The sequence below is a fragment of the Podarcis liolepis genome, assembly GCF_965112155.1.
Source record: "Podarcis liolepis genome assembly, chromosome: 4".
Taxonomy (NCBI): domain Eukaryota; kingdom Metazoa; phylum Chordata; class Lepidosauria; order Squamata; family Lacertidae; genus Podarcis; species Podarcis liolepis.
In genome coordinates, this window is record NC_139558.1 from 73,668,119 (window position 1) to 73,683,623 (window position 15,505).

The following is a 15,505-nucleotide window of genomic DNA, read 5'->3' on the forward strand; positions in this document are numbered from 1 at the left end:
CCCCCCATTCCTCATGTTTCTCTTACAGACGGATGTTCCCTGTCTTAAAGATCAGTGTCTCGGGCTTGGATCCCAATGCCATGTATTCTTTCCTGCTTGATTTTGCTCCGACTGACAGCCACCGCTGGAAGTATGTGAATGGAGAATGGGTCCCAGCCGGAAAGCCAGAGCCGTCGAATCACAGCTGTGTCTATATCCACCCAGACTCTCCCAACTTTGGGGCGCACTGGATGAAGGCTGCGGTATCTTTCAGTAAAGTGAAACTTACCAACAAGTTGAATGGCAATGGGCAGGTATGGCACCCTGTTTCCTCCATGCCTGTTGGCTTTGGTTTCAGGCTTCTACCAATCAAGAAATATCAAGGGTGCATTTACGCAATTAGAAGGGTCCTTAGAGGCCTCTTCACCCACAGATGCCAATTATTCCATGGAGTCCAAATGTAAACAGGAATAAACAGGTCTTAATTGGGGCTTTCAGATTTTAATGGACTCCTTGATGTTAAGAGAGACAGAGTGCGCTGTGGTTTAACCATCAGGGATGTTTCCCCCTATAGTTTTTTCTTGTGTGTTAAGGTTTTTACGCAGGACTTCAGAGAAGGGGGAAATGATTGTGGGTATTAAGGTTTTGTTTTCTCCCCCATGCCGTTTGGTGCGTAAGTGGAATGTTGGCAATAGTCAGGTACTCGAATAAAAGGCTTCTCCTAAATGAAATAATTACTGTGCTTGCTTTTGCTTCATGATAATTATCAATATTCCATTGAATCATCTTTGGCCTTGGGAATAATAATAGAAAACATGTACCTGTACCAGAAAATAAGTGGCATTCTCTCCGAGACCCTTAAAAATGCAAAGAGGAAAGTTGGCTCTGTTGGGCTGTTTGTAGCGTTAGATGCATATTAAAAACAATGTTACGCCTTGCCTTTGACTTGTTTTGTGCAGAACTCTTGTATTGGAACAAAACTGTCAGAAAACCCATTAGCAAGCAACGGGTGAACTTTCAAGCTTGTATGCTCTAGTTTGTTGGTGGTCACAGGCAGTCAGGATCTTAATGAATCTAGCCTTCTGAGAAAGATATGAAGTGGGAAATGGCGCTCAGTATCACATCAGATAAGAAAACAGAGGCACAGAGGACTCCTGGCTTGCCAGTTCAGTCACACAGCGGAATAGTAGCAAACCTGAAAATGGAATCATGGCTTCCCGAATGCTGAGCCTACCGTATTTTTCGCTCTATAAGACACACCAGACCACAAGACGCACCTAGTTTTTGGAGGAGGAAAACAAGAAAAAAAATATTCTGAATCTCAGAAGCCAGAACAGCAAGAGGGATCGCTGTGCAGTGAAAGCAGCAATCCCTCTTGCTGTTCTGGCTTCTGGGATAACTGCGCAGCCTGCATTCGCTCCATAAGATGCACACACATTTCCCCTTACTTTTTAGGAGGGAAAAAGTGAGTCTCATAGAACAAAAAATACGGTATATCCTAAGTACAAGATTGTTCAGTCATGGAAAGGAATAAAGAGAACCTAAGTAGCTCCAATTCTAAATAGTTAGTGATAGATAGTAGCTGCATGTAAATTGCAATACAGATGTCTTAGCTGTTGTGGTGGTGCCTAAACACTCATACAGTGCTGTAGTCCCATGTTTTTGTTGCTATGGTGGTGCAGCTAGATAATTATATTTCTTGAACTTAGTGGTCTTAATGGGCGGGGGGGGGGGGCGATTAATTTTTTTCCAAAACTTGTTTTTATTATTTTCATTAAATATTACAAACAACAAATATAACCACATAAAATTATTTTGGTTACAAGTTTGTACATAGCAAAGCACATTACAGAAGCAAGGAAAGTATCCACCAGTGCGATTTTGTCAGCACTCTGCTCTCATGCATTTAGAGATTCATGTTATCACAAGGATACTGTGCCTCGTGCGTGATGCCCCCACTTTCAATGAGCCCCCACGTGGCCTCCCCACATACAAGCCTGAGAGACCAGTGGGTGCCCACATATCAGGACTGAATCATTCACAGCTAATTTACATTCTTTTTCTCCTATAGTATGGCAATGCATTGGGACGGCCCTCTTGGTTTGCCTAGTTTTTCAGGCAGTTGAGGTGATCGGGGCCACTGATATTTGTTATTTTCAAAAAGAATCCCACACATCTGAGTGATTCCAAGAGAGATACGTTGTGCTGCATAATTCCTTCAGCTAGCTCTCCAACCTCTCTCTCTCTCTTGCCTCAGAAGTGCTTCCTTTTCACACATGTGTGCATAGAGCCATGTAGGCCAGGGGGAGGCCAACATGGTGCCCTCAAGATGTTTTGAACTACAACTTCCAGCATCCTTGGATATTGGCCATGCTAACTGGGAAATGATGGTAGATGTTGTCTACAACATCTGGAGGGCACCATGTTGGCTACCTTTGATGCAGGCTAATGATCTGGAATTGAATAAGACATTAGACCTGATCCAGGGCTAATTCAGACTTTGCCTAAGCCCCACTGAAGCCAAAGGAACCAACCAGTCTCAGTTCATTTCAGTTTCATTGCTTTCAATGAGACTTCATCACTATTAGTTTTTTTGTTGAATCAGGACCATTATTTCTGGTCAATCTCTACCTCACTTTTTCTTGCCACAGATTATGTTGAATTCTCTGCACAAATATGAGCCGCAAGTTCATATTGTTCGAGTTGGAGGCCCACACAGGATGGTAATGAATTGTTCCTTTCCTGAAACTCAGTTCATAGCTGTGACTGCTTACCAAAATGAAGAGGTAGGTGGGTATAAAACATCAAAACAGCTGGGAATTGTTTAAGAAAACCCTATAATTGTGTACGCTAAAACCAGTGATATGCTTCCCTACTTAAATGCTAAAATTAGGATGAAAGGGGTGGTTTTTTTTGGTTAAAATTATATTTTAATCTTGATTGTAAGCCACCCTGAATATCATATAGAAAGGCAGAATATAAATGATTATAAACAATTTAATATAGAACAACAATAGTCAGCCTTCATCAAAATGCGACACTTCCACTTATTTATTGTTCTGTCCACTTTCATAGTTGGATGATCAATTTTATGTTAAGAGCTCATCTTTTTAATGTAGAATTTGTTAGACCTATTCTGTGCCTAGTTTGTGTTCTCTCTCTCTCTCTCTCTCTCTCTCTCTCTCTCTCTCTCTCTCTCCTGCAGGTAGCCTATGGGGAAAAGTATTGAGCCCTATTTTGGCCTTTGAAGTAAATGTATATGGGATCAATGTTCCTGTGTATATTCCCTACACATCTTCCTAAGTCCAATATGAAGGTCTGAAAGTAGATTTTGAGTGTGATTGGGTGAATGTGCTTAGAATCCTCCTTGCAAACAGAAACCTTGTGTTACCCAGGTGCCCAATCATGGGTAGGTTTCTAAGCATGTTCACCCAACCACAAGACCTGTATGCTGAACATGGAAGGTCAGAAGTGGCATTAATGTGCATTGGGAGAATGGAAGGAGGTTGTTTGTGTGTGCATGTCCGCCCACCCTGCCCACTTTTAGTCACATGTGTTTCCCCTAAACACCAGAAAAGGCTTTAGTTCTTGCTTATTTTAATGATACAATGTAATGGAGAAAGAAGCAAATTCTATCCATGTTGTTGTGGCCTTTTAACCATCTTTTTGGCTTCTCTAAGGACACTGTGAATGTTGGCACTGTGATGCTGCCCAACAGCATATGGAACAGAAATTCGGGGCCTATAATTCATTTTCTTCCAGCAGCAAACTAAATGCCACTGCTTCATAAGAGGGCAGTCCTTCAGAATAGTGAACCCACTGACTTATAACTACATGATTAAAATAGAATGCAAGTTTCCGCGAGAGTGATTGCCTCTGGCAAAACTTACTCTGGAAAATGGCAGGCTTCAGATGATCAATTGTCAAACGTCAAATTTTCTTGCTAACGCAACTCTTCTTCTTTTTTTAAACTCAAGATAACAGCTCTCAAGATCAAGTACAACCCCTTTGCCAAAGCTTTTCTGGATGCAAAAGAAAGGTGAATTTATTTCCTAATAAGCCTCATTGTACCTGCTGCCCTTTTGTCCTGGAATGACCTCAGATAATCGTCCCCAGGCTTGCTACTTGCTCTGCTGACAGAATAAACATGTAAGGTGCACTGTGATGATGGGGCATTAAAACAATAACAACATTTGTACCCCAAACTCCCCACAAGAAACCTTCTGGACTTTCCCTCTTGTTTTCCCCTCACAAAAAGTAAGTCAGGTTGAAAAATAATGATCAGACCAAGGGTACTCAATTAACTTCATAATTAAATGGAGAGGCATCTGTGTGGACGTAGTTTTGCTAGAATTGAAATAACCTTAATAATACTATCTTTCAGAAACCACCCTAAGGATGCTTCAGATATTATCTCTGAAAGTCAGCACATCACATATTCTCACTGTAAGTTTTGCCTTTTGATTTCTTTGTCCTATTTGGGAATGCCAATGACCAATTGGCTCCAGCAACCTGATCTGTCAGTGGTTAGTACAGTGGTACCTCAGGATGCAAATGGGATCCGTTCCGGAGCCCCATTCACATCCTGAAGCCAACGCAACCCGCGATTGCGTGGGTTGTGATTTGCAGCTTCCGCGCATGCGCGTGACGCCATTTTGACCGTCTGCGCATGCGTGAGTGGCGAAACCCGGAAGTAACACGCAGTGGCGTAGCGTGGGGGGTGCAAGGGGTGCCAGCCGCACCGGGCGCAACATTTTTGGGGGCGCACTCGGAGCTCTCTGCCCCTACCTGGTCCTGGTGGCTCTCTCTCTCTCTCACAGTGCTGGCTGCAAAGGAAAGGACGAGGCTGCGCGCTCCCCAGCCCAGGCGCCGCCTTCTGCGCGCACACTCGCTTGCAGCTAGAAGCCCTGCAGAAAAGGCCGTCGGGTGCAGGAGCGGCGCCTACGTCGCGCTTCCCGGAGGGGGCGCGTCGCCCGGCATTGGCGCGCGTTTGGGCGGGCTGCGGAGGGCGCGAGCGCTGCGTGCGCCCCAGGAGGCCGGCGAGGGCGGGAAAGCGGGCGGCTCGCTCCTCCCGTGCGCCCGAAGGGGCTTTTTTGGCGGTTCCCCCGCTGCTACGAAGTCCTAAGCAACGAGAAGGAAAGCGCCTCATGAGCATAGCACTGGAGGGTGAGTCTCAACTTTTCTGGACGAGCACTCAATGTGTTGCAGATATTAAGCATAAGAAACGCTCCTCATTGTCCACACCCATAAAAATATTCATTTATTTTTTTATAAATATTTTATTAAATTTTCAAATACATAATACAAGATCCCTACACCAAAAAGCCAGAACCAAAATACCAAAGAGCCATATAGAAAGAAAAAAGAAAAAAGAAAAAAGAGAAAAATATAACCAACCATTCAGTACAACTTTTCTTATATAACTGATTGGACTTCCTCACATCTCCTTACCCTGCATTATTTATAATAAGAATGTCAGCAAATTATTACCTTGTTTCATACCTTATTTTGTACTTTCCAAATATTATACTTCTAAATTTAAAACAATTTTTATCAATTGCTCATACCTTAAAATTAAACGTAGTGTTGCCTTAAATTTCGACCTTTTCTTACTTATAACTTAATTTTCTATTTTACAAAGTCTATTTGCTGGAACCAGTGGCGTAGCATGGGGGGTGCAGGGGGGGCCGGCCGCACTGGGCGCAACATCTGGGGTTAGGGCAAATCCATGGGTTAGGGGGCGCAAATCCACAGGTTAGGGGGCGCAAATCCATGGGTTAGGGGGCGCAAATTACTTGCCTTGCCCCGGGTGCTGACAACCCACGCTACGCCACTGGTAACACGTTCCGTTACTTCCAGGTCGCTGCACAGCACAATCCGAAAGTGCTTAACCTGAAGCTTATTTAACCCGAGGTATGACTGTACCAGAAAGGCTTCTGGTGGGATAACTAACCTTCTAACATCAGGAACATTACTACTATTTTCAACAGCTACCATTTGACTTGTACTTCCCCTCCCGCTCCCAGCTCTACCTCCTTTGATTGGCATTGTATGCTGGATATCATCTGGTTGTTGATGGGATGACATATAACCAGAAGGTTTCTTCTACCCACAACAGTTTGTTTGCTGCTTATTTATTTATTTTGTCCCCAACATTTCTGTTGTGTGCTGCTTGCATGCTAAGCCATTTGCACTTCCTTCATTACCAGCATGCTAAGCTGGTTGCAGGGATGCAGGTGGCGCTGTGGGTTAAACCACAGAGCCTAGGACTTGCCGATCAGAAGGTTGGCGGTTCGAATCCCTGTGACTAGGTGAGCTCTCGTTGCTCAGTCCCTGCTCCTGCCAACCTAGCAGTTCGAAAGCACGTCAAAATGCAAGTAGATAAATAGGTACTGCCCGGTGGGAAGGTAAACGGCGTTTCCGTGTGCTGCTCTGGTTCGCCAGAAGCGGCTTAGTCATGCTGGCCACATGACCCGGAAGCTGTACGCCGGCTCCCTCGGCCAATAAAGCGAGATGAGCGCCGCAACCCCAGAGTCGGCCACGACTGGACCTAATGGTCAGGGGACCCTTTACCCTTTACCTTTTAAGCTGGTTGCACTTCCTTCATTAGCAGATTCTTACGGTTTTCTTAGAATCATAGTAGTAGATAGGTAGCCGTGTTGGTCTGCCATAGTCAAAATAAAAAAATTCCTTCCAGTAGCACCTTAAAGACCAACTAAGTTAGTTCTTGGTATGAGCTTTCGTGTGCATGCACACTTCTTCAGATACTATCTGAAGAAGTGTGCATGCACACGAAAGCTCATACCAAGAACTAACTTAGTTGGTCTTTAAGGTGCTACTGGAAGGAATTTTTTTATTTAGAATCATAGAACAGACCCCGAGCATCATCTAGTCCAATTCCTTGCGATTCAGGAATCTCAACTAAAGCATCCATCACAGATGGCCATCTAATCTCTGCTTAAAGACTTCCAGTGAAGGCGAATCTATCACCTTCCAAGGGAGTCCATTGCACTGTGAAACAGCTCTTACCATCAGAAAGTTCTTCCTGATGTTGAGTCATAATTTCTTGTAACTTGAATCCGTTGGTTTGGGTCCTACCTTCCAGAGTAGGAGACAACAAGCTTGCTCCATCCTCCATGTGACAACCCTTTGGATTTTTGAAAATGGCTGTCATATCTCCTCTCAGTCACCTCTTATCCAGGCTAAAAACATACCCAACTCCCTCAAGAGTTCCTCATAAGTATGGATACAAAAATCTATGGAATATGCAGAAATGGTGAAACTTATTGGAAGAATAAGAAATCAAGACAACAAATCATTTACAAAAGAATGGAAATGGTGTATTGAATATTTACAGATAAATTATAAACAGATAAAAACATTGGCAGGATTATTGTAATAACCTGCAGTTTTATAAGAGTATATATTTAAAGAAGATGAATAAATGCGTAAATTATGTTAATTTGGATATGCAGAAGGTATTACAAATAAATTTAAGGAACCGCAGAAAGGGGGAAGTCAAGTTTTGAAATGTCAAAATGATTGTAAAATTAGTGAAATGTATAAAATAAGTGAAATGTATAAACTTGAAAAGTTTAAATAAATAAAAGAGAAACTTAAAAGAGAGAGAGAGAGTTCCTCATAAGGCTTGGCTTTCTGTTGACAGTGAAACTAAGGCTGTTTGGTTATCTTAAACTAAAAGAATTCCCCCCGCTCTTTGAGCCTGAAACATTTTTGGTTGATACACACATACAGAAGCAAAGAAAGGGGTTTTGAGATTGTCATTTGTTGTTATTTTCCTTGATCAATGCTCTTTTCTTAATTTCTCTCTAGTGGGTGGCTGGTTGATTTCCAACCCAGATGCCATGTGCACAGCAGGAAGTTCAAGCTATCAGTATGGTGGGACTTTTCCTCTGCCTGCTGCCCATTCTCACCACGGCTGTGAGCACTATTCGGCCCTTCGAGGACATAGGGCTGTTCCATACCCTGCTTCATACATGCAAAGAAATCACTCTCCAACAGGTAAGTTCTTGGCCTGACATTTTAAAAAAACTATTTATGGGGAAAGAGCAACGACCTGAAAAACAACAACAACAAGGAAGCACACAATTTACAATTCAAATGTTAACAAGTACAAATCAACAGGCAAAGAAACCGAGAGAGTTGTTGGCAGGATGCTTATAGCAAAAAATTGGAAAGGGAGAAAAATTCCATCAATGAAAGAATGGCAAATTAAATTTTGTGAATATATAAATCTGGCAAGACTCACAGCATTCATAAGGGGGCAATCGGACCCGAAATTATTAAAAGAATGGGGATGTGCTAAAGAGTATATGAAAAAACATTGTTCTGGAATAAGTATATTGGTTATGTAATGAATGATGCTTTACAGGGTAAAAGAAAAAAAATGGCGTAAAAAAAGTATAAAGATCTACATTAGACACAACAATTTAGAAAGAGTAAAATTTTTGAGGTCTTAGAACAAAGGAAGGAAGTCAATATGTGTATATGTATGGAAATGACTAGATTAGAATAAAGATATGGTTTTATTTGTAGATGTGTGATTTTTCTTTTGTTTTCTGTTTTCTTTTTTGTGTTCTGTTTTTCTTTCTTGTTTGTATTAGTATTATTTTGGATTCAATGTTTGTATTTTTTGTTGTAATTTTGCATTGATATATATATATATATATATAAACTGAGAGAGTTTTCCTAGGAGAACTTATTGATTCCACACATGGATAAATGGTTCCTATTTCTTTTTTGAATTAAGGGCAAAGGTATTTATGATCTCAAAGAATTCCCCTTCCCAAGTTCATGAGTGCATCCCAGGTATCTCTTTTCTGCAATACTCTCCCTCAACTCTTGAGATGTGGGGGTGGCAATTAGGTTAGGTGCCTTTAAAAAAGGATTAGACAAATTACAAATATATTGAGCTATTAGCTTTCCATGAATCTAGATTCAGGTAGGTAGCTGTGTTGGTCTGACGCAGTCGAAATAAATAAATAAATAGTCCAGTTGCACCTTCGAGACCAACTAAGTTTGTTCTGGGTATAAGCTTTCGTGTGCGTGCACACTTCTTCAGATACAATGAAACAGAAGTCACCAGACCTTTATATATAGTGAGAGGGTTGGGTGGGGTTTTTCTCAGAAGGGTGGTAGGAGATGGGTGATTGACTCAATGGGTACGGTAAACCTATTGACGACTGCAATTAGTCCTACAGGAAAAAGCATGGGATAGTATGCAGATGACCAAAAATAGCTTTAGCATGTATAATGAGACAAGAATCCAATATCTCTATTCAGAACAGGTCTCTCCATAGTTTTCAGTTTAGTAAATGCCAGCAGCTCTCTATATTGGACAAACAGGCCAAACCCTCTGCCAAAGGATAAATGGTCATAAATCTGACATCAGGAATCACAAGACAGAGAAGCCAGTAGGAGAATACTTCAATCTTCCAGGACATTCAATGCAGGGTCTCAAAGCAGCTTCAACAACAAATAAACAAATGCATTCTAATTTGTCATCTTAAAATAATTTTGTTAGAAACATGTCACTGTTGCTAACAACTTCTACTTCCCTTTCTAAAGTGAATTTGATAGAAAGCAGCAACAATGATCTTCAAGTGCCATCGGTCCACGAAGGCTGGGCTGCAGTACCCTCCAGTCACCATGGCAACTTGCTCCCAGTGCCTCACAACAGTGGTACGGCCACCCCGGGTCCGAGGTAAGCACCCCATTGATTTGCAATTGCCCATAGTATCAGCAGTAGCCACCGAGCAACCTTAGCAGCTTTCGGTGTAACAGCTCCCTTGGAGAACCATCATGTATGACAATGGCCTCTCTGGAGATGAACAAGTCTCTTCTTCAACCTTCTCCACAAAATTGTGGAGGAAATGGGTAAAGGTGTGGTCTACACATGCAGCAGAATGAGATGGTAGAATACTGAGATTGTAGAGTGGTTTGTAGCAATTGGAATGGCAAGGAAGGGATTCAGTTTTTCCATGGGGGGAAATGGCCTGGAAGTGAAGCACCAGTACAGTAGGGCGAAAGGCTCTATCCCAGCCTTACCTTCTGTCCTAATTTTCACTTGGATGTAGCTGTAGACAGCGGAATATTCCATTTAGGTCGAAGGATGGCATGCGAGGTGGCAGAATGAGAACGGATTCAAAAATTGCATGAACCCAGGTCCCAGTAGAGACTATGGATTCCAATCTCACTGTAAAACAATGAAGTAACAATGTATAACTTTAAGACAAAAAATCTGCCAATAGTGGGTGGCCTTTACACCTGGTCAAAAAAAGAGGACATGCAATTGCACAATCTTTTCCTATCCTAATTTATATGCATGGAGCATACTTAGAAATAAATTAAATAGAAATGCAATACTACCCACCATAGTGGAGCAGACTGGGTGAAAACTGACTGGGAGTTCTGTGTGTCTGCTCAGTGCGCTGTCTAGGTACAAGTTGTTGACAGGCAGCTGCAAGATCTTTGCTTTTGCTTCTTACAATTATTTAAACTGACTGGACAGTCCTTCAAATGAAAGACTGACCTCTGTACAGTAGGACATAAAGCACGCTATTTAATAAAAGGAGCAATTGCACCTTTTGAAAGATTTCCATTGCTTCTGTTTGGCTGTGATTTTTTTCAAAAGGACTTAGGGCTAATGGCTGGCTAGTTTACTGCAAGAAGTGCTTTACACCCAGCATCCCTAGTAAAGGTAAAGGGACCACTGACCATTAGGTCCAGTCATGGCCGACTCTGGGGTTGCGGCACTCATCTTGCTCTATAGGCTGAGGGAGCCGGCATACAGCTTCTGGGTCATGTGGCCAGCATGACTAAGTTGCTTCTGGCAAACCAGAGCAGCGCACGGAAACGCCGTTTACCTTCCTGCCGGAGTGGTACCAATTTATCTACTTGTACCGTGCTGGAGCGGTACCTATTTATCTACTTGTTGATGTGCTTCCGAACTGCTAGGTTGGCAGGAGCAGGGACCGAGCAACGGGAGCTCACCCCGTCGCGGGGATTCGAACTGCCGACCTTCTGATAGGCAAGTCCTAGGCTATTTGGTTTAACCCACAGCGCCACCCGCGTCCCTCAGCAGCCCTAGAGACCACTGCAAATTTCAACTGTTGAGTGTTGTTGTTTTTGCTTTGCTTTGCTTCAGCCACTATCCATGCCTATGGACAGTCAGCAACAATGCCCTCAATGTGGCCAACCTTGCGAGTGATGCAAGCAGCAGCCCTCCTGGACCATTTCTGAGAAGCAACATTGCACTGCCTGCCACATCGTCCTCTGCTTCAATTCCGTTGCAGGGTACAGTTGCCGGCAGCATGGAAGCACAACTGGAGCCCACTTTCTCTAGGTTAACAGAGTCCACCTGGGCATCTGTAGCCTCCCATTCGTTTTAAAGGACCACTGGGCAGTGCAAGAATGCCTGGTAACACCCTGGACAGAACAGGATTTAAGGCTGCCATTCTTGCAGCAAAGAAAAGAACATGTTTAGTGATGTGCCGGCTTTTCCAAATCTTGAAATCTTGGATGGTGAATTGGGCAAGTATCGTAGGACCAATAGAAGACCAGGAGACCCCCTCTGCTGTTACAGTTCCCAGCCTTACAGGCACAGAGTAAAACAAATCCCGATGAGGAACTCTTGCTACCTGTCATGTCAAATAAGAGCGGAGGAAAGACTCTCACTAAGAAGACATAGAACTTATAATTATTTCAATCTATTTTCATATAGGTCAGATGGTTTCTCAGGAACCTATTCATTACTGAAAGACATTACATCACAGTGCTCTGCTTGAACACTGTCTCTTGAAAGGACATTGCCATGACTTCTTCAGAGTTTAAGCTATAAGAGAGACCAAATGAGTAAGGATATATCTCATTGAACTAACCTACTGGTGAAAATATGAACCTATTCTGCTCATTCTCTTCAACCATCCCTGTTTTGAATGTCTAATGTAGGTTGTAAGTGCTTTAAGATCGGAACTGTGTCTCTTCGTGTTGTGAGCAACACTTAGCATGCCCACCTGGGAGAGGGGAGATTTTCATTGTATTCCCATCCGCAAGTTCATCCAGCAGATGTTAAATCTATTTTTTTGTAATGCTTGGAGTTCTTTTGGTGTTTATAAAAATACTTTTATAAGTGCTTTGTAAAGGCCTTATATGCTGTTCTCCTATATGGAAGATTCGCTGTGTGATTTATTCTGCTCACACAGTGGACAGAATGTTGGACTTCATTGATCTGATCTAACAGGGCTCTTATGTTCTTATGACGGCTGCACTCATGCAAGTTGTGGACTTGCAATCGTACATATTTTCATTAACAAGCCATGTGCACAACCAGATGATCAGCCACAGCTACTGGCAATCACTTCATTTATTTTTCTTCACTTGGCTCAGTCACAAAAATAAATCAGTTGCTAATCCATGACCACACATTGAAGTTGGTCAATATGAGCAGGTGTCCAGGGAAGGGCAAAATTGCACAAATTAGTCCTATGATCATCCATCTCCAACTTTATAATATGGTCAATGTTACTTCTTTTACTATTGCTATGTAGTGTTCATGCATGAAGAATGCCATCATGTTCTAACACTGCTAAATGTTGAATACACTCCGTGGCAGATGAGTTCACCATCCAAGAGATTTGTGGTGTGTTTTCATGATCTTCTTGAGAATTAACATGTCTTGGCTGGATGTAATAAAAATGGAAAATATTATTTTTGAATTTCTACCTGATTCTAGTAGAAATAAAGGAACTTACTGCAATCCAATAATGTCTGTTCAGAAGTAAGATCTCTTGTGGTCAAATAGGGCTTACATCCAGCTCAGTTGGGTATAGGATTGCCACCTTAAATGTGCCATCTTACACTGATATGTCAAGAAAGAGGAAAAGGTATTCAATTTGCATTCTGAATTCGCTTGCTCATTAACAACATTCATAAATGACAAAAAATGAGACACGGGAGCATTTTTAGTTTCACATTTGCAAATGCTCTTAGGTAGAAGACCTATCAGCTTCTTCTACCTGTAACACCTGTGCAGAAGAAGGACACCTGAAATAACATTGGCCATTCCGCAGGCTGCAGATGCCAACTCTGAGCTCATCACTAACAAGGAGGTGCCAGCCAGAGAGAATAAGAGAAATGTAAAATGATTTTCTCCCCCAGACATATTACGTGGGTGGAGGTATAAGCTTGTAAGTTGCAAGGAATGCTCCCCCCCAAAAATATTTCACACCTTATTTTTCTTACACGTTAATTGGAGAATGGCCTGGGAAATGCATCACATTAGCACAGAATTAGCAGCTTCAGTGCAGTTTTTAATCCAACAACATGCACATGGTAGCGATTGTATCTGGTGCCACTGGCAGGCTGCAGCTTCACAGAGCATGTTTGACACAGAAATGCTCTCGCACTGCTGTTCACATATTACAAGGCGTACGTTGTTCCAGAAGGCAGGCACCAATTCTCTGGGGCCAGAATAAACTTTGCAACACGCTCTCCATTCACCTCCACTTCCACCCTTTGTCTGGTTTGAAAAACTGTAAGGGAACAACAGGTCCCTTTTGAAACACTGAAGGACTGGTGGGCTTGTTGAAGAGGGATATTGGTAGGAATCCCTTGCACCAAAGAGAGAGAGAGAGAGAAAACACGAAGCGTTTTGTGGCACCTTAAAGTCTGACAAGTGTATTTGCAGCTTAAGCTTTCACAGACTACAGTGTTTGTACTTAAAAGTAGACATGGCACTGTGGCACGAGTGCATAGTCATTATAGATAAATTACAATTGCCCTTTAAAGCACTTCTCCCTGCCTTTGCGACTTAGTTTTAGTTCCTCTGGAGAAAAGAGGCTGACCTCACATTTGTTCTAGGTCCTGGAAGTCCTATTTATTTATTTTATTTCATAAGGTTTCTACACCACCACTTGATTGTAAAATACTTCAAAGCAGTTTATGAAAAGAAAAAAACAAGAAAACCAAGGTGGAAAATCACAGCCACTCTCCGGCTATTATGTTATTTGCCTCTCTCTCCTGCTGCTCTCCCAACCTGGCCTGTTACCCACTCCTGTCAGTGCACAGGAAAACACGTACTGCAGAAGGTTTTTGCGAGGATGATAGGGGAAACCTTGTACACAGCCATTGCCCCAGCTTTTTGGAGGAAGGGTAGGCTAAGTAAAACAAAAATAAGCATGTAGTTTTAGGCTGAAATCTGAAGGTCCCTGTGAAGGCGTCCTGAGGTTCATGGGATTTTTCAGATCTTAAGAATGTAAGCAGAGGCTGCTGGGTGTGGCCTGTCTCGTCGAGCATCCAGTTCTGACCGTGGCCAACCAGATGCCTATGGAAAACTGAAAGGAGGACCCGAGTGCAACAGCTCACTCTCCTCTGAGGCAAGAGAGAGACCTTTGTCCTTGTAGGCGTCTTCCTTGAAGCTGCAGAAAGCTCTGGACCACAGCTGTTGCTCCTGGAAAGACTGCACTTCCAAAGCCACCCTTCTCTGCCATGGGGGGAAATAATGCACACCAACCCTGCAGGTGGTAGATTTTATTATCCTCCAGCTGGAATCAATGAGAGTGCAAATTCTATTAAAAACACAGTGGTACCTTGATTATTGAATGGCTTAGTTGTCAAGCAAATCGGCTCCCGAACGCTGCAAACCCGGAAGTAAGTGTTCCAGTTTGTGAACGTATTTCGGAAGCCGAACGTCCGGCGCGGCTTCCTCTTGAGTGCAGGAAGCTCCTGCAGCCAATCGGAAGCAGCACCTTGGTTTTTGAACAGTTTCAAGAGTCGAACAGACTCCCAGAACAGATTATGTTCGAGAACCAAGGTACCACAGTATAGGAGGGGGGGAAAACTGCTCTCACCACCACCTGCCTCCTGTCCTGCTCGCACAAGCCTGACAGGACATAGGACAAGACAGCTCCTTTTCCCTTCATTTCCCTCTCCTCCCCTTTGGACTGCTGGATATCCATTTTCCATTGTTCTCTAATAAAATAGCTCAAGTCTTCTCAAGTTGGCTTTCTGGGGCATTCTCATTCCCAAAGAGAGGCCGCAGTGCTGGATTACCAAACAGGCAGAGTAGGCACCGGCTTATAGGCTTATATTGATTTGATCTTGAAAGAAAATTATACTCAAACAAACAGGCCAAACCTTACGCCAAAGAATAAACGGACATAAATCTGACATCAAGAATCACAAAACAGAGAAACCAGTAGGAGAACACTTCAATCTCCCAGGACATTCTATACAAGATCTCAAAGTAGCTGTTTTACTACAAAGGAATTTCAGAAATAGACTGGAAAGAGAAGCTGCTGAATTGCAACTCATTACCAAACTTAAAACCATGGAGAGACCTGGTATGAACAAAGACATTGGATTCTTATCTCATTATACATGACTAAGCCATTTTTCACCTTCTCACCCCTTGCCTTTTCCTGTAAGACCTATTGCAGTCATTAAGAGTCGTCAACAGGCTCATCTCAGCTATCTGCCAATCACCCATTCCCACCACCCTTCTGAG

General features: G+C 42.8%; 1 protein-coding gene across 1 annotated transcript; it reads left to right on the forward strand.

The window, feature by feature from the left end:
* Window positions 1-32: 32 nt before the first annotated feature.
* Window positions 33-12,634, forward strand: TBX19 (T-box transcription factor 19; the record flags this gene model as incomplete). Its single annotated transcript, XM_083500873.1, has 7 exons — window positions 33-293; window positions 2,631-2,765; window positions 3,957-4,018; window positions 4,364-4,425; window positions 7,813-8,001; window positions 9,568-9,703; window positions 11,147-12,634. The coding sequence occupies 7 exons, from the start codon at window positions 33-35 to the stop codon at window positions 11,388-11,390; spliced, it is 1,089 nt and encodes a 362-aa protein (XP_083356999.1). The 3' UTR covers window positions 11,391-12,634.
* Window positions 12,635-15,505: the final 2,871 nt, after the last annotated feature.